Raw genomic sequence first — 27,814 nt, 5'->3', positions numbered from 1 at the left:
GAAATCAAATTTTCAAAGGTGGATCTTAAAAACACAGTTTATTTTATTTGTTTGTAAGGGAGAGCCAGAGAGATACTTTATAAGCTTATATTCATGATTAATATTCATTTTTTATCAGTAAATAGTTGCTATAATCATAAACTCAAGAACAAAAGACATATTTGTAAATTTTAATTACTTCTCCAGGTCGTCATAGGTATGTGTAAATGGTATAGGTATGTGTAAAATTTTAAATGTATTTTAAGTAATTTAAGAAATATTGAGAAAAAGGAAAGAAAAAACCTTGTTTAAATTTTTTTCTAATTTTTAAACTTAAACTTTTTTTTTTAACTCAAGAAATTTTCCGGAATTTCGGCTTGGGCTCACAATTACCCCTGTGTAAGTCTATAACAATATTTTGCAAGCATCAACAATATTGTTGTTTAAACTCTTTGATCACTTTTTATCCTAGATATTTTTCATCTTTGTGTAAGACAATAGCAATATTTTGTAAATGTTAACAATGTTTCTAAGGTTCTTGTTTCTATTACTTCCTATTATAATTAAAATGATAATGTTCATGTCTTGTTCTGTTAACCTTTTAATTTCTGTATTTTCTAAACTAATCTTATTTTTTTCTTGGATCTTTTTTATAATTCAAATGTGTTTTTGAGTGCTTCAATAACTTATCAAAAATTATATTCTATTTAATCCTACTTTTCTCTTAGTTTTTAAACTAATTGTGGCTTACATATTTCTCTTCTTAAACCCTAGAATAAACTTGTTACTGTGCCTAATCTTTAACTGATAATTTAATTAATGAAAATATTGAGCATTTGCTTGAAGTTGAAAATAATTAGTTGGTTAATAGTAATAATTTTAATTTTTAGACCAATGCTGTACCTACTAGCATCTCAGATCTTCAAGCCTGTGATTATAAATCAATGTTGTATAATGAGGTAAAGGAGCCAGATACAATCTTAGAGAACAGCCACATAGGAAGAGGATTGGAATACCACGATGAGGAAGAACGAAGGCACTTCCGAATAACACATATATCCCACAAAATGTGGCATATATCTGAACATGGCTATGAAGTTATGCCGGAAGAAAGTTGGGGGCAATTTCACAATTCTGATACTTATGTTATCCGATGGCAATATATGATTAGTAATACAGGTATGTATTACTCATCATAATTTTGCTTTTTCTTTGGCATTCTTTATTTTTTGTTGCATAAAAAGTAAAAAATGTCCCTTAAAGATAAAAAATTTGCAGTTTGCTGCAATCTCACTATGTAACCAGGTATTTTTTATACTACTTTCGGGATTAATTAAAAATGTTGTTAAAAATTGACTTGTTGACCAGAGAAATTTAATAAACTTTTTTTGCTGTATGTCAGAGACATTCTCCAGAACATTGAATCCAGAGACATTTCATTGTTTTTTTTTTTTTTTTTTAAATGTTCTTTGACTATGTTTGTTGTTGTTGCAAATGAAGTTATTTTGAAATTACTGTTGATGGAATTTAAAAAAAATTTTGAATTTTGGTGAAAAATTAACTTGTTTTCTAAGCAGGCTTTGATTTAAACTTTGATTTTTTTCAGGGTGACCACAGAATAGGAAAATAATGAAAAGTTGGAATTATATCAGTCTGGGGAAATTGAGAAATTGTCAGGAAATTGAGCTAAAATACCCAAAAAGTCAGGGAAAATTAATTTGAGTTTGAGGTACCTTAAAGTATATTATTTTTTTTATTAAAAAAGGATATTTAATAGTTTTTTTTAATTTTAAAGTTTATTTTCAACTTTAATGGCAATAAAGGTTTTGTAATATGTTTAATGTGTTAAAATAACTGATGAAAAATATGTTTAAAAAAATCTATACATATGCCATTGGTTACAAAAATCAGGGAAATTAAACAAAATCAATCTTGGTGGCTTAAAAAAAAGGGAAAAGTTAGGGAGATGTTTTTTAGATTTTATGATTATTAATACTTCTGAGTAATTTTGCATTTGTGCCTCTAGTGAAATCTGTCTTTATTATGTTCGTATAAATTAAATTTAGAATAATGAAATGTTATAAATTAATGTATTGCCTTTTTATGTAGATTTTGTATATGGATTGTGATTAAATATGTGTCACAGAGTGAACCAAATTCTTTTTTCTGTTATTTTGCAATCCAAAATGTTATATCTTAAATGAAAATGATTAATGATCATAAATAAAATGGAATGGAACAAAATAAATATTCATTCTAAAGACTTTTTTATGTTAGGCACTGTTAATATTTCGATTTTATATGCATTGAATTGCTGGAAATTTTATTTTTTCTGAATTCTTATTATATGCTTCTGTAAAAATATATTGGTTTGGCTATAATTCATTGAAATGCAAAAAGGTGTTTTTGTTCTTCTACTGATAATAATAGAAAAAAAAGCCAATTTTTTCTTAAGTCTAAGTTTTTTTAAGCAAAAAGACATGAATGGATAATCTACATATTACTTTAAAACTGTTTCACTTAAATGTTTACTGTAAAATTGTTATAGATCAAATAATATATTAAAACCTTTTCAAATCAAAATATTTCAGATGGAATCATCAATTCTTAAATTGTTCAGATTAATTTAAAAATGTTTCAGGTCAAAGTGCACTCTGAAACTGTTTCAGTTTTAATTATACTGTAAAACTGTTTCAGATCGAAGCATACTTTAAAACTGTTTCAGATCGAAGCATACTTTAAAACTGTTTCCAGATCGAACTTTAGATTAGAACTATCGATACTTTAAAACTGTTTCAGATGATTTCAGATCAAAGTATGCTGTAATACTGTTTCAGGTAATAGTGTAAGACTGTTACATAACTTATGTTGTAGTTATTAAGATTCTGAACAAAATTTTATAGGGAGGACATTGAAAGGTGGTGCCTCACGATATTCCTTTGTTGGACGAAAACGCTGGGTGTATTTTTTTTGGCAAGGAGACAAGTCTACAATAACTGAGAAAGGTGCATCAGCATTAATGACAATCGACTTGAATGAAGAAAAAGGACCACATGTTAGTGGAAATCAAAAGTTTAAAAATGCTTTTTAATTTTTATTTATTTATTTATTAATTTTATTCCATTTAGATACCCAGTTTTAAATTATGCCAACTATACTTCTGTGGATAGAATTGTTTTTGGAAAAAACCATTCTTTAGGCCAAAACAATGTTGGAAAAAACCATTGTTTTTTTTCAACATTAATTAGAATTCACTATACTTTATTCAATTTTCAAGTCAATATTTCTATTTTTTTTCTAAATTAAAGTCATAGATAACGCTTTGCAAAATGTGTTTTGTTATCACATTTTCTTCAATTAATAATTCAAATTATCTATAATGTAAGCTTTCAATAATTTGTTATTTTTTTGATTTTTTTAACATTTTATTAGTCTTTTATATTTGGTACTTGTCCATTAGCTAAGTGAGGCATGGAACATAGCAAAAATTGTCAATCATCATTAAACATCATGCTTCATTATTTAGGAAGAATTCCATTCTGGTTGTTTCTTCAGGGTGGCCACCCACCTGGAAAACCTTGAAAACCTGGAATTATCAGGGAATTTTTTTATACTGGAAAAAACCTGGAAATATCAGGGAAATTTGTATAAAAACCTGGAAAAATCAGGGAATTTTAAAGAAAAGCTGGAAATTTTTTCCATTGATAATTTTTTTAATTTCTCTAATTTAAATTATTTATTAATTTTCTTAATTTAAATTATTTATTAATTTTCTTAATTTAAATTACTTCATCCATTATACCCACTTTTTTTAAACGGAAATGTATCGCCAAACAGTTGAAATATCATCAACTTAGCAGTTCTTTGCTTGCATCAAAATTTGCTCCATTACAGCTCTGTTAAACTAGAATGCCACATAAAATTCTCCTATAGTTGCTAAGCTAATGCAGAAACCTTTGGCAGCTATGGGACTGTGCAATTAAGGAAAGATTCTGGTGGATGTGAAAAAGGGATTAGGATATTAGCTTCTGTTTTTAAATTCTGTCCTTGGGCTGAATCCATTTATGGCTCAAGTTTGTTCCGATGCTTTGGTGGTAGTGGTAATTTTTTTCTTCTTATTTTGACAAAATGTTTTTGTATTTTTAACTTTATAAGATTCTCCAAAAATTAGTTGTAATTTAATAATAATCGATTTTAGATTGCACTCTTTTTCTGAAAGCTTTTCTACTCCCATTCAAAGAAATCTGTGAATTATTTTTTCTCAGCAAACCAACCAATCACACATTTTTTTACAATCGCTAGTAACAATGTTTGTCGATAAATCGTTACAATTGTTGCATTAATGCTAATTTTTTCTATTTCATTTTAACCTTTTATAACATATTTAAAAAAAATGTTTCTTTTAAAAACCAACTATATATTAATATTTAATTTTACTCTTTTGTTGGTCAATATATGATTTTTGATTCAAAATTTTGTACCAAAACATTTGAAAAATAAATAAAAAATCTTGCCAAATTGTCAAAAAAAATTATTTTTTTCAAGATGATATGTTAAAAAAATAACATTTTGAATAAAATATTTTATAATATAGACACTTTTCTTGTACACATCCTACACTTTATAAGAAAAAAGAAACAAAAACCTGGAAATTTTAAGATTTTTATCTGGAAAACCTGGAAAAATCAGGGAAATTTGAAATCTGATTTGAGTGGCCACCCTGTTCTTCATCGTTATCAATTTCCAAAATGAATAGTACATCTTAACATTCTAATGTAAACAGTTTTCAAAAATTAAACTTGCATGTGATAGATAGCAGTTCAAGTAAAGTTGCTGCTATTTTCTTTGATACTTTGAGGACTTGGTGACTATTTTGACATGGTGATTAGTCAATCGATAGTCATCTGAAAACACTTAGGTTTCTACATTTATATCAATAATCATTAGCACTATATTCTACATTTAAATCATTAATTATTTATGTATTTATATTTTATGATTGTGTAGCACTTTTTGATATATATATACAGTAAAGCGCCGATTATCCCAACCCTTATTATTCGAATGTCCAATTATCCAATCCATGTCCGAATTCGCTTCTTCTTTTTTTTAAGTTTAGAATACTTTTTAACTTATCGAAAATTTTTCTAAATTTAGAAGAATAAATAATATCCATAATCTGAAGACCATATTTAATTTACAACCTTTTTTAGCAGTTTTCTTATAGTAGCTAATACATGCATGTACTGTTATACAGTTAAACCTACATACCCCTTTAGCCCTTTGCAACTGAAAATTATCTTCTAAGAATGCGAGCTTCAATTTGACAGTCTACAATGGTTGAAATGAGGAAGGAGTTTATGAATAGATATGTGCTGAAGTTCTACAATTGGGGGATGGGTACTTGTCACTTATGGTTAATGATTAGTGATTACAGTGCTTGGAATCTTAAATCTTGGAATGGTTATACAGCAGAAGAAATAGAAGATTGGTGTCGAGACACTGAAAACAACCCAGGATTTTAAATTTTAAATCATGAAATTGTTGCTGAAATTTTGAATGAAAATTGGAACTCCATAGACGAAGAAGAAGAAGTAGGTGATAAAATTCAAGATAGTGGACCTTCTCATATAGAAGTATGCGATTCATTAGATATTACAATGAATTGGCTAAAACGTCAAAATGATGTTGATCCAGTTCAGTTGATTTATTTAAAAAGAATGAGGGATATGGCTGATCAAAAAAGAGCATCTTCTTTAAAACAAAAGTCTTTGCTGGCTCTCTTTTACAATGGAAAATAAAGAAAAATGTGGTAAAATCAGTAATTGATAAAAAAAATTATAAAAAGCTGAAATATGATAAAAATAATTTAAAATGAAAAAAAAGTTTAAAACAAATAAATAAAAAATATTTAAAAATTGAAAATAAAACTTTTAAACACTCCAGAGTTATTTTAGATAGTACTGCCGGGCATAAGCCTAGAAAAAGTGTGAAGGGAAGTTAGTGCATAAACAATAATCATTTAAACTAGATTTTAAACAACTTTTCAATAATCCGAACTTTTCATTATCCGAACCACGCTCGGTCCCTGGCAGTTCGGATAATCGGCGCTCTACTGTACATGATTAATGTGTAACTAATAAGTTTTTTGTTTTATTTTCAAGGTGCGAGTTAGCTGTCGAAAAGAGCCACCATGTTTTCTCAACTTATTTCGTGGTCAAATGATTGTGCATGATGGTCGCAGAGATAAAAATCTTGATGATAATGATGGTATGTGTGGCATTTGTTGACTTAGTCGCATAATTCACTTTTATTGAAATTATTTATTATTATTTTTCATTTGATTTAGTATGCACAAGTTGATTCTAATTTTCCATAAAAATTAAATATCATTTATTGCTTTTGAGTTTTAAAGATATTTAACTTCATTTATGTTTTAATGTTTTAAAATGAAAAACATTTTAAATAGCTGTCATGCCGCAATTGGCATATTTCCTACCTTTCAAAATATCTTTAATTACTTAAGCTTATTTTTCTAATCATATTAATCGAATCATATTTAAATTAAATCAATAAGTTAATCTTTATAAAAGCGAGCATAAAATATTTTATTCTTTTCTTATCGATCAATGTAACGGCTAACTTTTTATTTCAATATAATGTAGACTCATTAATTCACTGTCATGCCTAATCGAAAACAAAAATCTATTTATAACTCTTTATTATTAATTTCTTACTGCAAACATGTTTCAGTTACACGATTATAATAATTCTTACAGTCTTGGTGGCGGTTCGCGATCGCCAAGGTATTTTCAAACCTAATATTGATTATACGGGGTTGGCTTTATTTTGGCTATGTTATATTTCGATAATTCAGCTATTTGGGATCTCCTCTCTATGTTTCTGTGTTCGTTAGGAATAAATTCATTCACTTTCAATTTTCAAATTTGTGGCTTTGAATATCATTGATGGTAACAATTCTCTTGATGTAAGAGAATATTTTATCTTGATCCTTTTAAGGGATTTTCTTTTCTTTATGATTTGTGTATTTTAAATATGGCCATTTTGAATATATAATTCTTACTTTAATAGTTAAATTTTTACTTAAACAATTTTATTCATTTTTCTGGAGACAATATTTCAACCACCACTATATGGCGATCACCAACATCATGAAATAATTTTGGGAAATTTGTTATGTTTGTTATTTTAGTAAAAGCATCAAGAAATGAAGATAAATTTTCTCATCATCATCATATCTGGCTAGACAGCCCAGTGTGGGCCAGTGCCTTCCTTCGAATTCGAATCCACTTCTCTCTACTTTTGACACTTGTTCGCCAGTTATTCTCCTTTAGAGTAAGGAAATCAGTCTCAACTAAATCCAGCAATCTCAGCCTGGGTCTACCTCTTTTCCTGTTCGTTAGGGATTTGTGTAATAGGATTTTCTTTAAATTTGAGTCATCATTCCTTCTGAAAATGTGAGCTGCCCAGTTCATTCGATTTATTTTTTATGAATTTCACAATATCTGTCTCTCTGTAGATTTTATACAGTTCAGTATTATATCGTCTTCTCCAGGAATTATTTATTTTTATCCCTCCAAGGATGGCCCTCAAAACTTTTCTCTCAAAAATGGCATTTTTATTTTCACCAGCTTGAGTTAGGTTCCAGGTCTCAGAGCCATAGGTAAGTATTGGCCTAATTAATGTTTTATAGAGTAAAAGTTTTGTATTTTTTGATAAAAGAGAGGATTTGAAAAAACGTTTTAAACCATAAAAAGCTTTATTTGAACAAATTAGACGCTTCCGAATCTCATTGTCTATGTTATTGTCGGCGGTAACCAAATGTTCTATCAATGGTTAAATGAGGTTTGATAGTTAAAAGGAATTGCAGCTTAAAATAATCAATCTTAAATTTCAAAACTAAAAATGTGTAGTTTGATTTTTTTAAACGAATTGTGACAGCCATGCAGTTATATTGTTCATTATCATTTTTATTAATTTTCTTTTATGTTTTTCCTGCTCAGCAAATTACTTCATCGTTATGTATTCATAATCTTTTACTATTTTCTAATTCTTGTCGTATTTATTTTCGCATGAGACATAGTTCTTCATATTTATTTTGTGATTTTAAATAAATTATCCCTCCATTTAAATTTTTTTGCTTTATTATAGGTATATCTGAGTTTTGTGTTGTTAAAACTTAACTTTCAATCCAATTTCTTAGTTATTTAATATGAAAGTATTATATTGGAGGAAAATATAAGATTTGAATTAAGAATTTGAATTTACGTGAGAAATTATGAGAGGGAAGCACACTAGTCACTATTTTTTATTTTATTTATAATTATATATGTATTGAATATTTATCTTGAGACAATTTGTTTAGTTTTCTCCTACAGAACTTCACTATATGTTAAATTATTTTTTGTATTTTTTTAAAAAATTATATATTTTGTTTGTTTTAGTGTCATGGAAATTATACATGCTACGTGGTGATATGAAAACAGAAAGTGTACTTCAAGAAGTAAAATTATCAAAAGGAAGTTTACGCAGTCGCACCTCTTTTCTGCTGGTTAATCGAAATACCGGAAAGCTGTACATTTGGCATGGCTGTAAATCAGCTGCATATACTAAAGAATTTATTCTAAATTCTGTGCAGTTACTTATAGAAAAGTAAGTTTTTTAAGTTCCCATAATTTCATTCATTGTACAGTCAATTCGCTATAACTCGAAGTACGATAACTCGAATATTACTATAACTCGATTTTTTTAAGGGGTCCCGACCCTTTTATCCTCAATTTCATGTTAATTATTCTCGATTACTCGAACTTTACTCCCTTTAACTCGATTTTTTTTTTGGATCTTTTAAAGCAAGAAAAAAAAACCTAGGAGCTGATATCTTGCTCCTTCCTTTGCAACACACGCAATGTCTTTTGCACTCTTCATGGAGGAGCTAAAGCTGTCCCTCTTGAAGTATGTGAGCAGTGGTTAAATGAAACGTTACCAAATTTACTTCAAGGATACAGTTAAAATGATGTTTTCAATATTGATGATATGGGTTTATTTTTTAAATGTCTTCCAAATAAGACTATGATGTTTAAGGATGAAAAATGCTCAGGGGATAAAATGAGCAAGGAACGGTAGACTGTCCTAGTTGAAGGAAATGCGTCTGGGACAGAGAAATTGCCCTTACTTGTTATCGGAAAATACCGAAATCCCCGATGTTTTAAGAATGTAAAAACGTATCCTTTGGATTAACAGTCTAGCAAAAAGTTTTGGATGATATCATTTTTATTTGAAGACTATGTAAGAAAATTGGATCGTAAATTCTTCTCTAAAAAAAGAAAAGTGATACTTTTTATGGATAAATGCACAGCGCATAGTGATCTACCTAATTTGAAAGCAGCAAACCTGCAGTTTCTCCCGCCAAACACAACAGCAAAGTTGTAGCCGATGGACCAGGATATCATAAAGTGCTTCAAACAGTCTTATCGTAAATGGCTTGTCAAAAAAATGATCTTAAATATTGTAAGCATTTAGAAGATTTGTAATTAATAAGCATTAATTAAATAATTCAACAATATTTTGAAAGACCAAAACCGAAACTAACGGTAAGTCGAACTTCCGATATGTCGAAGTTTTTCGTCAGTCTTATCAGATTCGAGTTATCGCGAATTCACTGTATTTGAATTTTAAGTAATTGTAGTTCTTTCAATCTCGTGCTTACACTGAGTAAAAAGCTTTGAATTTGAAAATTTACTTTTTTTCCTTTAATTTACAGTATTCTATCTTTTTAAGTTTTTTTTTTTTTTTTTACTTGAGAGTGGTGTGATTATATTTAGTTAAATGAAGTAATTTTGTATTAACTCATAAAATTTTACGTGAGTACTTAGCAGTAGTAAAACCTACCCCTTAGAATGTAAATTAAGTTACTTGACTTCTCTACTTAGCATGAGTTACAAACATGCATTATACATGAATTAATAAATTTTAAATTAGCTAATGAGGTGAGGTAGTGCTTTGCACTTGTAAAAATGATAATAAATTATTAATTAAAATAAAACAAAATAACTGACTTGTAAAAATAGCATTTTTTGAAAGCTTTTTTTTTCCTATAGGATTTAATTTACAAAATGCTTAAGGTTATGGGCAAAGGTTAAGTATATTACTGACTAGTTACGAGTCCTTATAATTTTTTTTTTCTGTTATAGTTTTTATTTTTTGTCATAATTTTTTGTTTCCTATTTCGTTTTTATTAATTATATAATAAACTTTTTTCATTTTTGTTCAGTTGTGTAAGGTGTTAAAAAAACATATGTTTAATGCATCATATTAAATTAAGGGCACACATGTTGAATACGTTTACATTTGGACTAAAGATTTGTTTGGAGCTTTAATTAACGTTTGATCTAACTGCTTCTTATAGTAGGTGAAAACTCTTTGACTTGGAAAAAACACTTTGTATAAATGCAGAACATATATCAAGGAATAATTTCAAGCCTATAACCTAAAATTTCGCACTTGTAACATTTACATGGTTGATCAGCTAATTTGATCTTAATATTAAAGCTCACCATGCTGGAAAAATCTCTTTTAATAATTTAATTTTCTCTTTATTAGTTAGTTGACCACTTGATTAAGTGTATAATTAAATTTTTGTCTCACAAGTAGTCAACTTACCAGATTTTACTGTAGTATTATTGCTTATTATTCTATTTTAGACTTCTATCCCTTTCTCTAATGTACGTCATCAATCAATCAATGTGCGCCATTGATGCTGCACAATAAATGCATTTATATTTAATTTTTCAAATTTCTGTTGATTAAAAAGGGATGTGTGATGTTTGTTGTTAAATTTTCAATATATCCTTTATTTGGATTTATTAAATTACCAGTATACTTTTTCTAATAACTCAAATTACAGTATTTTTACTAAATAAATGATATTTTATAAAAAAATATTTTTGCATTGAAATTTATTTCACTGTTAAAAAACAACTTTAAAAAAAAAAAATGAAAAAACAAATGCGTGACTGATACTTTATCCTAGAATGATAATATCTATTTCTCAGATCTTTAGTAAACTTTATTTTTAATAATTGGATTCTTGTTTTTCAAGCACATTTTAAATTCTAATTTTTGTTAATTTCTTATTATTTCTTTGTAATCCTTTTAAATTTATGTTTGGATATTTTCTAAAGTTTGTTTTTATTTTAACATTTCAGCAAGCCAAATGAAATGAAATTTTAAATTCTAATGTTTTGTTAATTTCTGATTATTTCTCCGTAATCCTTTTAAATTTATGTTTGGATTTTTCCTAAAGTTCATTTTTATTTTAATATTTCAGCCATCGAAATGAAATGAAATTTTAAATTCTTATGTTTTGTTAATTTCTTATTATTTCTCCGCAATCCTTTTAAATTTATGTTTGGATTTTTTCTAAAGTTCGTTTTTATTTTAACATTTCAGCCGTCCAAATGAAATGAAATTTAGTGAGGATGTGACTCTCACTATGTCTGAAGTTAATGAAGGATCTGAACCTTCAGAGTTTTGGAAATGGTGTGATGAATGTGAAGACCACTATTACTCTTTATCAAATAGTAAGTTGAAAAAAAAAACACAACCTATTCCACTGTTTTAAGATAATGAGTTTTAAAAATTTTAATCGCTAGGTAACGCTATTGCATTATGCTGAAAAGTTAAATTGTTTTCTGGTGTGGTATGACCTTAAGGGAAAAATGATAATAGTAATTAAAATTTATTATTTTGTATGAGCATTACAGTTTTAGTTAAGATCTAAAAGCTATGTAACAATATTGTATAATGAAATTCTAAAGTTTTTCTATTTTCTATATTTGTTTAAATGTTTACTTATAGATCTGAAAATAACCTCTCACCACATGGTGGGCCAACTAAAAAATGTGGTGGTTTTAATTAAATAAACAACTGGTGACAAGTTATGAGAAAAATCTAATAATTTATTTTTTCTTTTCTTTTTTTTTTAAAAAATCGTTTAATGATGAAAATACATCGATGCAGAAAGAGAGACCCTGGAAGGCAGAATTTTATAAAAATGTCAAATATCTTCAATCAAAATTTTGATCCTTCAGAATACATCAATTTGTGGTGGAAAGATTCATGTGAAAAGAGAGTTCTTTAACAATTTAAATGTTTCTAAGTTGTACTGTGTACGTTAAATGTATGTTACCTCTTCAAATATTTTTAAATAAAGTTCTTTTAAAGAAAGTTTTTTTATTAGTTCTGAATTTGTGTGTGTTTAACTAAATTTTGTCACGTATTTATGCTATTTTTTATTTTATTGATTTAACTGTTAATAGCTGTAGATTATTTCTAATATGAATTTCTTTTAAAAATAAATATAATTTAATCCTAGCAAAATAAAAAAAAAAATGCAAATGTGGCTATTAAATTAAAGGAACCTATCAATATTGGTCATCCACTCCTGAGGTTTGAGGTGTAAAAGTGGCTGCTAAGTTATCAGAGTCTACTGGCCACTGCCTACTGACTGAACACTTAAATTTTTAGGCCTACTTACTTGTTATATCTTGTGCTTAAAAGTATCTTAATATTTTTGTCATTTTTAATACAACTAGGAATGCTACATCTTCCACTTTGCTTTATCTTTTTTACTGGTTTTCTGAATTATAAAGAGGTATAACTTTCTGCTTATTTTCTGTAGTTGACTTTGTTATGTAGTTAGTTGATGTGTAGTTGAAAACTGGGGGGAAAAACAGTTTTGGTTTATATTTCGCATGTTTTGTATTAGGAAGAATTTTGAATTTAATTATTACATCGTTTTTATATATTATACACTGTTAACGTCTAGATTTAGTTGTAGTAAATAGTACGAAATTTATTTTATTCTTCATTTAATTATTTATTTCATTTTATTCTTATTAGGCGAGTATTCATATGATTTCACACCAAGGTTATTTTTAATTGATAGCATGTCAGGTAGCATGTGTGCTAAAGAAATAGTTAGTCCTCACTTTACAAAAACTCATTCATGCCCTTTCCCATTTCTGCAGTCAGATTTAAAGAATGCATCACAGCCTGGTAAGTTTCATTTATGTATGGAATATTTTTTAATTCTAATTATAAGATTATCTTACTTATTTCAAGAATTTTCAGTTATTATATGACTTTCTCAAAGAAGTAAATCTCAATATAAAGGCTTATATATGAAATTAAAGTATCACTCAATTTTAAGGCCAAGGAGAAAGACTGTACATTGATGTAACAATTTTTTTATTTATTTCTAATTTGTTTTATTCTTAGAACAGATGTGCCACAACTTTTTACAGATTGGTAGAATTCTACCTACATCCATTGATTTCCGATACAAATTTCTGCAAAAGGTTCAATTTTGGATAGCTCTAAGATTTAAACGAAATCTTTACATTTTTACTTAAGTTTTAAAACTTTTCAGATATTAAGTGGTGGCATTATATCGCTATTGAATGTCAAATCACAGTTCATTTAATTTAAAAACATAATTAATTCTACTGTTACATGCAAAATATTGGAGTTGTTTTTAAAAACTGGAGGATTGTTCACAAATTTTAAAAAAGTTATTGGGCTATTTTATATATTCTTGTCTTGTAAAAAGAATTTTAAATTTCAATAATTTTATAAATAATAACCTGATAAACCTGATTAACTTCATGTTACAATCGTGAAAATTTATAAAGGTAATTTAAAGTTCAGTTCACGTATTTACATTTTTAGATGATGCAGTAATAAATCAAATCTTTTATAAAAGAGATGTGTTGTATAAAATTTTTCAAGCATTCTCTTTGTACATTTTATTTAAACATAGTTTAATCCATTTAATTATTCAATAATCACAAAAGTTTAAAAATGGTGAAATGGGAGAATGTTATCTAATTATTATTGTTTTTAAAATAATGTTTAGTTACATTCAAAATTTTTGAAATCTGTGATTAAAAATATCCAATTGTTAAATTTTTATACAGGCTTTTAGTAAAAATCTATGATATTTTTTTAAAATTATTTTTTACTAGCAGAATTTTAAATTGAGAACTCAAAATCATTTGTTAAAGTTTCTAAACTTTTAATACTACAATGAGTGTTAAAGAAATTTTCAACATGCTTTGAAATTTATCTTAAACACTCAAATTTTGCTATTTAGGCATATTGATGTCTAAGAATTTGGATTTAAATTGACTTTAAAAATGTAATCTCAATCTTTATTCATAGATGAATTTAAATATATGACCACAAATTGGCCTAAAATTTCACCTACAAATTCAGACCTGTACTTTTCGATTGTGCCGAGATAGCCTAGCTGGTAGGGCAATGGGCCCATGTCCGAGAGTTCGGCCGAAGACTCTCCGTGTAGTAAACTGACTGATGGACGTTAAATCTGTCGAGTCGCAAAAGTTCTCCATTCTCCCATAATAAATCAATACCACTGGGGGTACTGGATTGGAGATCGATTGTTCTCTGATTCAGGTCAAAATTATGATCTGTGGATGAATGAATGGGTCCGTCCCATAAACGGGTGCGACGTATGGTGTGACAGAAGTCGAATTCTTGGCAATAGATGGCGCCACTGAAAAATTAAAAACGCACACTCTGCCTTAAATTTGCTAGGTTTCACCAAACAGGCTTGCCCGTGTGGCAAGCAGCATTAGAAACAACAACAACAACTTTTCGTTTGTTGAAATAATGAACAAAATAGACATGTTTTATCTGATTGAATACGTAAGGCATCTAATCTATTCATTAATTTGTTTACATTTGAGTTCTTTTTCGACCAAGCCTCAGTCTTTCGTAACAGTGAGGTTTAATCAGTGAGTAACATTGGATGATTATGAAGCTTTCAATAATTTTCCTTAATTCAATGGCAGTTTTCATTTATATTCTTTTGCTCTCCCCTCTCCGTTTAATTATTTTTTAACTATCACCTTTCAATTTCATTTAACAGTGTAAACAACACCTGTAATGTTAGTTTTGTTCATTGTTTGTAGAATGGAATGCGTTATCTAAATGCCTCACATCTTTTAAAATTAGTAAAGACAAAAAATTATGCCATTTTTCTTTTTGAAACATGCTTTCCAAAAATTTAATTGTAAAAAATCGCGATAATGATTTTGTTAAAGAATTACTTTCATGTGTTGTGATATTGCAATGGTTCTGTTCTTTTGATGATCCAATTTTAAAAAGCGGTTTATTTTATAAACCAGTGATTATATTAGTTTCATTCACTGTACTTAATTTTTAATGTGCATTTTTTTCCAAAACTTTATTTAAATAAAAAGGAAAAATAGTCTAATTTTTATATACCATTTTTAGCCTTATTTCTTCTGGATAATAACCATGAAGTATTTGTATGGCAAGGATGGCTACATAAAAGTGATCCCGAAAGTGAAAATTTGACTACTGGTTCTGCAAAGTTGCGATTAAATGTGAACCGTCGATTAGTTATGGAGATAGCACTGCAATATTGTCAGGGTACGTATTACTACATTGTTTTTTTTTTTTTTTTTAATAAAGAGCTCGAGAAACCGTAAAGTACTCTATAAAACCAGTTTGCTTGTTAAATTCATATTTAAGGTTAATACATGAAATCTACGCATGAAAAATAACTTTTTTTAGATGATAGCAATTAAAAAGGGACAATGTATTAATCTGAAATTTATTATTTCAAAAATTTTGTTTCAATAAATTCTTGTCATAAAACATGTAATGTATTACAAGTGTCACTACTGTAGATACTACTGTCACTGCTTGCAGATACTGCTATTTTATGATGTCAATATTGTTATTAATTAAAATATAAATTTTTAAATTTTTTGGACCAGTTAAGTTATTAATTTTAGTTTCCTAACTAAAGTTTTTTCTTCTACTCACTGTAATAAAGTCTAAGAACATATTTTTTAATTAGTTCACATATTTTTATTAAATTTAGATAACATTCTTTGCTGAATATATTTGCTTTGCTTAATTAAATATTCTAATGTTTTTGTCAAAAAAAGCTTATGTAATGTATTTTTTAAATATTCATTGCAAAAGAGAATATAAAGTGGAGAAGAATAGATTTTATGATGTTGTTATGGTTTTCCAAGCAATTTTTTTCGATTTGTTTTGTATTTTCTTTCATTCCTTTTAGATAGTTTATCAAATTGAGTTTGATTTGTGTATAATTATATTTTTAGCAAAAAACTCTGAAGATATTCCAAAAGCTTATGTAATTCATGCTGGTTTTGAGCCATTATCTTTCACTAATATTTTTCCTGAGTGGAGCTGTTGGGAGGATTTAAATACTCAATCCACTGAGGTGATTCTTATTTGTTATCATATTTTTCTTTTCGATTTTTTAAAAAAAATTTATTTTTCAATGAGTGTCACATAAAAATGTTATTTAAATAAGTGCCCGTGGTTATTCATTAAAATACTGAAATTCAATCTTTCGAAAACGTAAGCGTGGTTGGCACAGGACCTGCTGGTGGGAGATGCTGAAAACATTTATAACCATTTTTCAAGGAATTATCAAGGGGTTATAAAAATTCACAAAATTTTTTGTTATTTTTCATGTTCAGACTACTTATATTGACACAATTATCAATGAGGAATAATTTTTTCCTTTGCCACTTTGAAATCTTGAAATAAGTAATAAAATTGTTTTAGAAATTCTGACGGAGAATAAAAGTAGTAATGAAAATTAAGAATTCAATAGCTTTTCAGTGTGGAAAAAGAAGAAAATAGACTTTGTAGGTACTTTTAGCACTTAAATTTATGGCTCTGGCAGAAGATCTAGACTTTTCAGTTTCCACTTATTTGATACTCTATAGTGCTTCTTCAATAACGCTGATGATATTAATTTTTTCTTAATTCCGTTTTTTGTTGTGCATCTTAAAATTGTAACTTAATAATGTTTAAAGTAAGTTTTAATCTATTCTAATTAAAATGTATAATTTTAATACACACAATGCTTGATATTCATTAAATAAATCAATTTAGGAAAAAAAGATTTCTATGATTTTAATTTTTTATTAAAAGTGTTTTTTTTTTCAATGTCCACTGGTTTTATTATTTCATAAAATTGTATTTGAGTAACAATCTTAAGGAGTTTTCTACTTTATAAAAACAAGCACTGTATACAAGTGACTACATGGTGTCAAATGTATGGTTGTGTTTTGTAGGAAAATTCGAAAGTAATGTTTGTTCAAGAAGTTTTATCCCAATTGACAAGGGATCGTTACACTCTAGAAGAACTTCAAAGTAAACAACGTCCTTCAGGTGTAGACCTGTTACGACTGGAATCTTACCTCACAGACGAAGAGTTTCACGTAAGTAAAAAGATTCATTATTCTTTTTTTTTTCTTTTCCTATTTTTACACTTGAACATGCAATGAAATTTTAGCATTTAAAACTTAATACTGTAAATTTGCTTGCATTGGCTATTGCAAACGTAAATACATGTTTTTTTAAAAATTTTATTATTATTTTAATTTTTTTTTATAGTTTGCTATGTCTTAAGTTAGGTTTAAAATACTTAAAATTTGTTATTTCATTTCTTCATTTTCTTGTTTTAGTTACTTGTGTAAGTATGTCAGTTTTTAACTAAAATATATGAGTTCAATAAGTTTTTAAATAATTAAAATATTTGTCCAATCATTTTTTTTCATCTAAAAAAAAATCATCTTGCTGAATCATCTTGCTCAAAATTAAATCTTGGCTCTGTGTACAAGGCACTCAAACTGTTCATTTTTTGGCAAACGAGCTTTAAAAACACCCTTAACTATGTTCTGCTATCATTAATTTCAGAAAGGTAATTTGGAAATTACACCTTATTAGGTAGTCTGTTTTTAGATTTGTTTAAAAAGTCTTTGTTTCTTTTTAGTTAATACTAGAAAGACTGAAACTTAGTATATACCTATATTGCCCACAAGCAGTCAAAATGACTGGATTGTGAAAGAATAACTAACGTGTAAAGAAATTTGATTAAAATTGATTTTTAATATTTTTTATATTATATACAGATATATAACAGGTTATTCGTAAATATTAACATTAAAAAATTATATGTTGTTCAAAAAGTCACAAAATTCTAAGAAATTGTGTCATTATATACTTCATTGTTTTTCTAATTGAAATAAAAAAGCAGTCAAAATGAATTCCTTGGGCAATCTAGTGCTAATACAGTAGAATTTGGATTTTCAGGTGCTCATATGATACCAATGTTAACTGACCTTCCTTTCAACATGCATTGAAAAGGTTCCGACAAACGTTATTAAATTAATGTAGTAACGAGACGTTCAAAATATAAATTGCTTAAAAAGAACGATTAAACAGGAAAAAAAAATGTGTTAATATTTTATTTTTAATGATATAATATCATAATATATGGTAGAAATACAAAACACATGTTTTTTCTAAAAACTTCATTAAAGCTGCTACTTATTTTGTGTCATTTTACTTGTACTAGTTATTTATTAAAACATAAACTTGTAAAGTTCTCCCGATTATCCGACAGTTTTGATTTTCCTATTTATGCCCTTTGTCCTAAAGATTCTACTGTATTAAAGATTTTTTTCAACATCATAGCAGTTATGAATCATTAAAAATGAAAAAAAAAACAAACTAATTTTTTAGTAATATAAAAACAGATTAGTATACAGTATTGAATGATTTTTGCAAAATTACTACGATTTTATCAGCTCAAATTTAACTTTTAAACTTTATATTATTTTAATTATTTTAGTAAGGTGGCAAATAAAAGCTTTTAAGTAATTCAATATGTCTTAAAGCTTTTATAGATTTTGAACAATTTTAAATATTGTTCAAAATTCATAGAAATGTAAATTATCATTATTTATAGTTATTTTTTAATTAATTTATAGGAAACTCTTGGAATGAAAAAAGAAGAATTTTACAACATGCCATCTTGGAAACAATCAGAGTTGAAAAAGTCCAATGGTTTATTTTGAATTTGTTCAATTCATTTGTGTGCCAATGTGTGCCTTTCTATTTTTAGTGCATTATGATTTTATAATTTAGAATGAGAGCATTAATAAGATGCAATTTTCTAAATTTTAACAGTACATTTATTTTACTCATGGTTTTTAAATGTGTTTGAAACAATATATGTCAGAGGCCAAATAATTCATACTTCCATGTCATCATTTTCTTGTCAATAGCAAGTATTTCAATCATTCGCACTTAGGATTTCAATACTAATGTACTAATATATAAAACTGTTTTACATTGCATGAATAATTTTATATGCAGTTTAGTGCTTTTTACAGGCAAAACAATTGTAGCTGTCTTTACATCTATTCATCTTTTAAAGTCAATGCAAGCTTTCACGATTTGTAATATTTGATTGTAACTAGAGTTCCTGCATCTAACATAGTTTAAAGAGTTGGAAAGAAACAGTTTCAAAATTGTTCCGATTAGGGTTGCAAAAGATGGCACAGCCGGTTGCCACTTTTGGCGATGTTTCTCTCAAATTTACTTTTTTAGTCTAGTATAAATCATGTTAACTGTTTTGAGCTAATTTTTTTTGCATAAATTATTGATTAACAGATTCGTCCATTTAAATGTAATAAAATACCTAATTTTTAGTTTGCATCTTTGCAATCACGAAAATTCATGTTTTATCAAAAAATCAACTGTTTATTTGGCATAGATTATGGTAAAAAACTTAATCAAAGTGCTTGGTATAGCTGTCCTAATTTTTACAATCTAATTACTTTACATAATATAAAGATTTTTAACATAGATTTTGCTTGGATAAAGTACTTTGAATAGTTGAAATAATATTTTAAAAGCAAGAAACAATATTAGTACTAATTTGAAATATTGAAATTCCATCAGATAAGGAGGCTTTGTCGATCACTGCAGGCTAGGTCTAAGAAGAATTTTTTTGTTTCCTTTTATTCCAGTAAATTTCGGCCTGCAACCAATTACAGATAGTTACAAATATGTCCCACCTCTCTAATTAGGTTAGATGCAGGGACTCTAGTTACATTTAGATTAAAAATATTACCAGAACCAGTGAGATAAATTCTCTAATTTGTGAAGAGTATTTCTTTCTTCCATCCACTCTTTCTGCCAAATAATTTTATAAAAACTTACTTTCAATACTGCTTTTGCTCATGGATTTTGTAAAGTCAATGCTTTTTAGGCATCATTTTTACCAATTTTTCTAACCCTTCTTTTCTACTAGAGTGTGTAGTACGTATTTTTAATGCATTTATTTTAGTACTAGTTTTAAATCATTTGTTTCCTATAATGTGAGAGCATTATTTACTTATTTCTTTTATACTTATTTAAATACAACTACATTTTATCAAGTTTTTAATTATTAAAATTGTTCATCTAATGAAAAATATCATAATGAATAAATATCATAATTAGTTTCTTATAACTCATGATGTATTTTACATTTGCAGAATTAATTCACTTGCAAAAAATGAGTAGATAAATTTATTTTTTCCTGCTTCTGAATGCTTAAATTTCTTTATCATTTTCCTTAAGGGGTTGCTGTCATTGAGATAGATTCAGGTTTCAAGCCCTAAAGTACTCTAGTGTTCCTTTTTTATTTTACCTCTTATTTTGTGTCTGATAACTGTATGACTTTGTGTGATTCTGACCTTGTGCCATTTAATTCAGCATTCAGTTATTCATTACTCTGTATTTTTGATTAATAAGTATTAATACCTTTGTCTTTTTAAATTTGAATGATAATTCAGGTCAATTTTATCTTACATATTTATTTTTTATGTTTAATCCTTTAGTTCTGGAGTTTTTCCTTTTTACCAAATTAGTTTTTTCCCCCTACTCATTTTCACTTAATTTAAGTTCTATCGAACTTTACAGGAGTTTATTTGGGACTTCCAACTCTGGGTTCTGTTTTGCGTTTGTTTAAGTGTGTATTTAAATCTAAAAGGTTAGTTGAGGATTAGATTTTGTAAAAGGGTCAGTTTTTGAGGTCCAGATTTCCTAAAACATCCTTTTTCAGTAGTTGGCAGTTTTTCAGATGTGAGTGAGCAGACCAATATTTGATTGTGTAAGTTTTTAAGGGTAAAAAGTTTTTCTCAAATGTCCAGTTTTGGTGGTTTGACCTATGTAAACAATGCAAAACAGTCCTAAAGTGTTTAATGACTCTTGTCTTATTAAATTGGAGCTGAAGATTTTAAATTTGAATTGTTATTTGAAATTTGTTTCAAAATTGTTTATAGTATTAAAAATGGACTAAACAGTGTTTAGAGTCTTGTTTAAGAAATTACAGGATCAAATTATGCCAAATATTAGTTTTTTTTAATGATTATGTAAAAAATTTTATAGATGAAAAAAAAAATTTGTACTACATATTTTTTTTTCATTCTTTTATATGTAACCTGATAACAGTTTGATTATGAAATTTCATCCTGTAATTTCTTAGTTTCTAGGCTCCTAGCACCTCAAATGTAAAATGCTTATTGCAAAATAAATCTGTTGGAGCAGTTTCTAGCAATTTAATTTCCTCCTCTAATCATAACTGAATGAACTCAAAAATTGGAATAGTTACTAGGCCTCCAACAGGTTTATTTTAAAAATCATCTGATGTTCTTCTGTTCACTGGTAATTTAGATATATATCTGCACATATTCAGAACGTGATTATAATTTAGTTGATGTTTTTCCTTTTTGACATTTTAGCATGACATTTTTAGATTTGTGCTTAGCAAAAGATGGAGACACTAGCTCGAGACTAAATAATTGCTCAATTTTTATATAAAAGTTTATTGACTAACACTAGTCTTCAAGTTTTGAGGCTAAAACTCTGATACCTGTTTTGTAGGTGTCTAAAGTTTAGTTGGCTTCTTTTATTGTATTGGATGAGTTATACAATCTTGTATCTCATTTTATTTTTAAGGAGAGAATTTTGGACTTGTAGTATTTTTAGAATTTTAGTGGTTTGATTCCTTCAGAATTCTTCCAGCTGCATTTAGCCATTGATTGAAATAAATAATGTATTATAGTATATAAACAGCAATGCCAACAACCTCTGATTATAAAACTACAAAATGCCAACAGAATATTTTTTAACTTGGTCAGTTTAATGTAATTTAATTTAACTGAATAATTTTTAGTTAATTAGGAAGAAAAATCATGATTAAATAAACTTAGACACATGGGCTTATCTGATAATGTTTAAAATATGACAAGTAAAAAATTTTTAAAATTAATTTGTGCAGTGTTAAGCCATAATTTTTGTTATATAACTTTATGATTTTTTTCTCTCTATTACAGTTCAAATTCATTAATTTTATCATTAATTTTAGAAAACCCAATTGTATCATTCTAGTATTTACTTTTAAATTTGAGTTATGCTAAAAATTATTAAAATTATTTATATTTTAGCATTAATGTATAATGCTAAATAATATTAAATATATTTTAAAAGGTATGATAATATTTTCGTATAAGTATATATTTTATGTATTTAACATACTGCCGTGCATTAGAAAAAGCTATGCAAGCAACAAAAATTTCAAAATTGAGATTTTTATGTATTTGACTTTCTTGTATGATAAACTACTTATTAAAAGCGATATTTTTTTCAAAATTCAATTTGGTTTTATCAGTTTTTTTGAAATTCTATTTTAGTGTTCATATCATAAGCAAAAAGAGAAATTAGTTGTCAAGCCACTTTTCTTGAAATCTATCTTAAGGCACTTGCGTTGTTTTTTTTTGACTGCATGGCAGTATAATATTTTAGTAATTACTGTAAATATCGGTTAAAAGAATTTGTATTAATCAATCAATCATTTTTGGTGTCTGCTTGATTTGAAGTGCAATTATTTTTATCATTACCTGATTGTTTATGGGAGAAATAATAATTTTAGTAATGAATGTTAAAAAAGTTAATTATATACAGCTCTAAGCAAATAATTTTAAACAGTTGAATGTATGGAATTTATTCTACATTTTATAAAGTATTAGCTGCCAAACTTCACAGAATTGCATGAGTAAACAAATATATGAAATATATATATATATTTAACATAGTTTTTAATGTATATTCAGTTGTGAAGTATGATAAAAGAAGTTTGCTTTAGAGAATGTTATTGTGCAGTCAGACTTTTAATCATTTTTCTTCTTTTTTCCTGTTAATATAGTTGCATTTTCTGTATCGATCAATCATAGTAAAATTTTTATTCAATGAGAAATAAGATTTATTTTAGTGCTTAAGTGAATGATTTTAATTGAAATTTAATCATTGATATTAAAATTTTTATTATTTGCTTGATGCCTGTCCTCCTGCAAAAATTTTATTGAAATAAAATTTTATCACAATATAGTATGATCTATCTGTTTTTATTTACATCTGGAAACTTTGTTAAATGAATGTTTTATAAATATTTATTAAAAAAAGTTTTTTTAATAAATGAATTTAGAATTGTTAATATTAATTTTTAAAATAAAGTGTGTATAAATATTTTTCTTATCTGAAACCTAATTACTTGTTTGCTCTTAATTGCTTTTCATTTTTTTTCTTCTATTTTATGTAGAAGATTTATATTTGATTGAAAAATTATTTGACCTGACTATAATATACCTCTTGATGTTTCTCAATTCCAGCTGCTTTTAAGGTTTTTGAGAATTTTAATTTTCTAACCTAAATGAAATAAAATATTTTACATATAAATTGATTTGCTTAGAACTGTTTAACATTGCACTACAATATTTTAAACATTTCAAAGCATAGTTTATTGTTTTATATAATGCACATTTCATTAATTTTTGAACTGAGCAAGTTTGAATAAAATGAAATTTGTGTGAATGATATACCATTGTAGATAATATTTTGCATAAATTATTTTTGTACAGTTATAAATATGTGATAAATGCTCAAAATTATCTGAAGTCGTATATGAAAGAGATTTTTTATTGCTGTAAATTTTTTAATTGTGAAAAATGATTATGTACTGAGATTGTTTTCTTCCATAAATACACTGCCCTGAACAGAAATCAGACCTGGCATCATCTCGGCTGATCCTTATGTAAAATGTCCTCCTTAATCTGAATATGACTTCCATTTCCCCTCTTACCCACCATTATTTAGAAACGCCTCCCTTCTATGCTCATTTTCGACTGTAAAATTATTTATATGGATAATTTTATGAACATAATTTATGGTCTTAAATTTTTCAAGGAAAAATCAAATAAAAATTAGCATTTTTTTAAAATTTATTTTCTGTGGATTTTAGGCTCCTTATTCAGAATTTTAAACCCAAAATAATAAAAATGTTTTGTGAATGTTTGATGAATGTAGAGGAGATGTTTTGAAGCCCTCGCCAAAAAATTCAAAAGCTTAACTGTATGAAGATTTTTATTTTAAATTTTGCACTAAATTGTATATTACGTTCCAGACTTTTATTACGTATATTACTAAATTGTATATTACGTTACCAGACTTTTCAGAAAATTTTCTTTTTTTTTCTTCGAAATAGTTACATATTTAATGATTTACTTTTAAATTCTTGGTTTTATATTCTTGATTTAATAAATATGGTTTAATAGAAGTGATCACCACCGCTACATATTAGTGGTGGTATTAATCTTGATCACCACTGCATATAAACAAATTAAATAAGTAAATAAAATTCTCTCATATATGATATGACAAGCTCTTTTTAAGTATAAAAATGTTTCTATTTATAATTGTCAATTTAATTTTCTCTTTGCTACTACTGCAGAATATCCTAAAAAAAAAAGTTTCCAGTTGTTTACTATGTGTGTTAAATTTTTAAACTTAATGATTTTGAATGGATAAATAATCTTTTTCCCCTTTTGTGAAACAAAATCATTGCCATAAAATTATCAAAATTTGTCAGATTATGGTGGTAATTTTACATCTGAAAAAGTACTAATAGTGTCAGGATTCTGAAGAATATTTCTTTTTGTTTGCAGAGCAGTGAAATAATTTTTACCATACACATGTTCAATGGTCATTGTATGTACAGTATTCAAATTTTTATATTGTAATATGTAATTTTTTTTTTAAAGATTTTAAAATTTTGCACTGTATAAATTTGCACTGTGACATAATTTTCAATTACTTGAGGGATACTACTGATTACTTGAGGAATACTCCGATGTTGTTTTCTAAAAATATTGATTTTTAAAATATTAAGTTCAAGGAATTAATATAAAATTATACTTTGTTTTTTATGCGTTAGCCTTTTTGATTAATTTAAATTCCAAGTGAAATTTTAAAATGTCCTTTTTTTTGATAGAGAAATCAGGAAATCTGTAATTTTGTTTCAAGGAATTGTTTACTGATTTAAAAATTCAAGTTACTAAATTTTTATCTTTTTGTTAACATCTAAAATTTATATAATTCTTCTGAATACTATTTTTTTTTTGTTTAACAACATTCATTACGTAAATCACATTGAAGCTAATTCTTCATTTATTTCCCTTTGTAAAGTTTTAGAAATATATATATTATATATATATATATATATATATATATATATATATATATATAACTAAACTAACTCAGTGGCGCGACAGCCCATTAAGAGGGCCAAGGCCGACTGTGCCCATCTCAGTTCTCTTGACCTTGGGCTCTGGGGTGCAGGAGCATATGTTCCGGTCAGGTGGTCAGCCGAACGCGGAACCCCCAGTGTTAGTTCCCAAGCATGCTTGGTACTCATTTTATCGACCCACTGAAGGGATGAAAGGCTGAGTCGGCCTTGCCCGGCCCAGGGATCGAACCAAGGACCTGTGGCACGGCAGCGCGAAGCGCTACCACTCAGCCACCGGGCGTCATATATATATATATATATATATATATATATATATATATGTATATATATATTATTTTCTGTAATTGTTGGTTTTCTTAAAGAAGTGATTGTTTTGTAAAAAAATCATTTAGAAACATTTGAATTTTCACAATAAGATAAATAGTTAACCTATTTTAAATTATATTTTGTTAGTTTTTTTAACTGGAAATTAATAAGCGTATAAAATCTTGAATTTTTAACCAAACATTCATTGAAATATATAAATAATAGTAATTACCATTTTCATTTTCTGACGATGCTTTTAAAAGGTAGTTTTCAGAATTGCTAAATTCATATGCAATATTTTATCTCTTAAACATAAATAATCTAAATGTCTTTTTATGTGAATATAATTTATAATTAAAAATCCAAATAATTGAAAGGTTTGTTATTCAAAGAGTATTATATTGTTATGTATTAATTTTTTTTTGTTTAAATAGGTATATCTATGTTTTAACACTTTATATTTTTGTTAGTATTCATGCTTTTTGTTAGCCTGCTTTGTGATATTTTTTTTAATTGTAAATTTTTTCTTCCTTATATTTTTTTCAGATAATTTGTCTACTAATGATTCTCATAAAGAGTTTTTTTTAAAAAAAAATAATTCTCCTAACTGTAATACTGTCATTTTTGCCGAGTTATTTTTGTTCCTATTCTACTATTGCAAGGTAATCTGGAAGAATTAGTAATCTGGTTTTTATATAGTTTAATGAAATATCAAATCAGGATCAGCATTTTTCAATCCATTCGTTAAATTTACTAAGCCCTTTATTTTAGTTAAGTTTTGACATGTTATCATTATTTATTTATAAAGTTTTATTTCTTTTTATTGCATTGCTTGTATTTTTGTAACGATCAGTCTTAATTAATTATTAATTTTTCTCGTTTTTTTTTTTTTTTTTTGTTGTTGTGAAGTACTTAGAAAATCTTAGAGGGTTGTGAAAATACTTTTTTCGAATTTTTTAGTCTTTCATTGAAATTTTTTGTTCTAATTTAGAGAGAAAAATTATTAACTCTATACTGTATAGGTACAATAGCATAACCATTTTCATTATGACTAAATACTACAGTACTTCAAGGATTTTAATCATTGGAAAACTCTGAATGTTTTACTGTATGTCGTCCAAAAATATTGTGTCTTATGTTTTCTAAATAGTATCAGAAAACAATAATATTATGGAAACATTGAAAGTTTTATTTTACTGCTGTGTGTGGTCATAATGAAATGGTTAATTAAAAATGTTAGCTGGCTAACAAGCTTTGTTAGAAACTTGTGTGTGAAGTGTTTGTACATTATACAAATAAGTGCAATTAGCTGTAAAGTAATATTCATGTATTGCTATGCTCTAATAAATGATTTATATTTAATTGTTCTGAAGTTTTTATTTTGTTATGAAAAAGTTACTAAAACTAATTGTATTTTTATGCATTTTGGGAATCAGATGAGGCAATTCGATTTTGGTTAAAATAGTAATAAGGTCAGGTAATTTATCAAGTTATAAAAAATTTCTGTTGCAAATCTGAATTTTTTTTTTTGAAATTTACAGTAATAATAAGTAGGCAATGAGGGTTAAATCAGTCATTTTTTCCCAATTGTTATAAAGTTGGGTAACTTAATATTATCACTAACTTTTTCTAAGTTAAAACCATTTGAAGTGTGTCCTGGTATAAAATCTTAATTTAAATCAATTATTAAAATCTTTAAAATTAAACTTTCATTAAATATTTAATATTTTTGTCAATAATAAGTTATAAAAATAAAATATGTTAAATTGGAATAAATGTCATGCGATGGAAAAACTTTCAGAAACAAAATTATAATTATGTTTTTTTTTCTTTGACTGTGGAAGAAAAGAATTTTCATTTGGAAACTTGTAAATATCTAGATTTATGCTTTCATGCTTATGACAACTTACATACTTAATATTTTAATTCTTTGTTGCCAACGCGAAAAAGAAATGAGGTCTTTCTTTACCGCTGGGTACGAGAAATATATTAATTTGA

The 27,814-nt window shown here is 26.8% G+C and overlaps 1 protein-coding gene across 2 annotated transcripts in view; it reads left to right on the top strand.

The window, feature by feature from the left end:
• Positions 1–20,255, top strand: part of LOC107439598 (supervillin) — a 41,078-nt gene extending 20,823 nt beyond the window's left edge. For both annotated transcript variants that reach the window (XM_087165592.1, XM_087165594.1), the window contains exons 14-23: positions 870–1,158; positions 2,883–3,034; positions 6,144–6,249; positions 8,445–8,652; positions 11,449–11,579; positions 12,901–13,056; positions 15,319–15,477; positions 16,182–16,303; positions 17,169–17,315; positions 18,870–20,255. In XM_087165592.1, coding sequence (XP_087021718.1) covers positions 870–1,158; positions 2,883–3,034; positions 6,144–6,249; positions 8,445–8,652; positions 11,449–11,579; positions 12,901–13,056; positions 15,319–15,477; positions 16,182–16,303; positions 17,169–17,315; positions 18,870–18,956 — 1,557 coding nt within the window. In that variant the 3' untranslated portion in view covers positions 18,957–20,255. The remainder of the gene's footprint in view (positions 1–869; positions 1,159–2,882; positions 3,035–6,143; positions 6,250–8,444; positions 8,653–11,448; positions 11,580–12,900; positions 13,057–15,318; positions 15,478–16,181; positions 16,304–17,168; positions 17,316–18,869) is intronic.
• Positions 20,256–27,814: the final 7,559 nt, after the last annotated feature.

This window comes from Parasteatoda tepidariorum, chromosome 6 (assembly GCF_982258835.1).
Source record: "Parasteatoda tepidariorum strain Cologne lab strain chromosome 6, Ptep-v5.0, whole genome shotgun sequence".
Classification (NCBI taxonomy): domain Eukaryota; kingdom Metazoa; phylum Arthropoda; class Arachnida; order Araneae; family Theridiidae; genus Parasteatoda; species Parasteatoda tepidariorum.
Note: the sequence above shows the minus strand (reverse complement) of the source record. Positions and strands in the feature narration are given on the sequence as shown.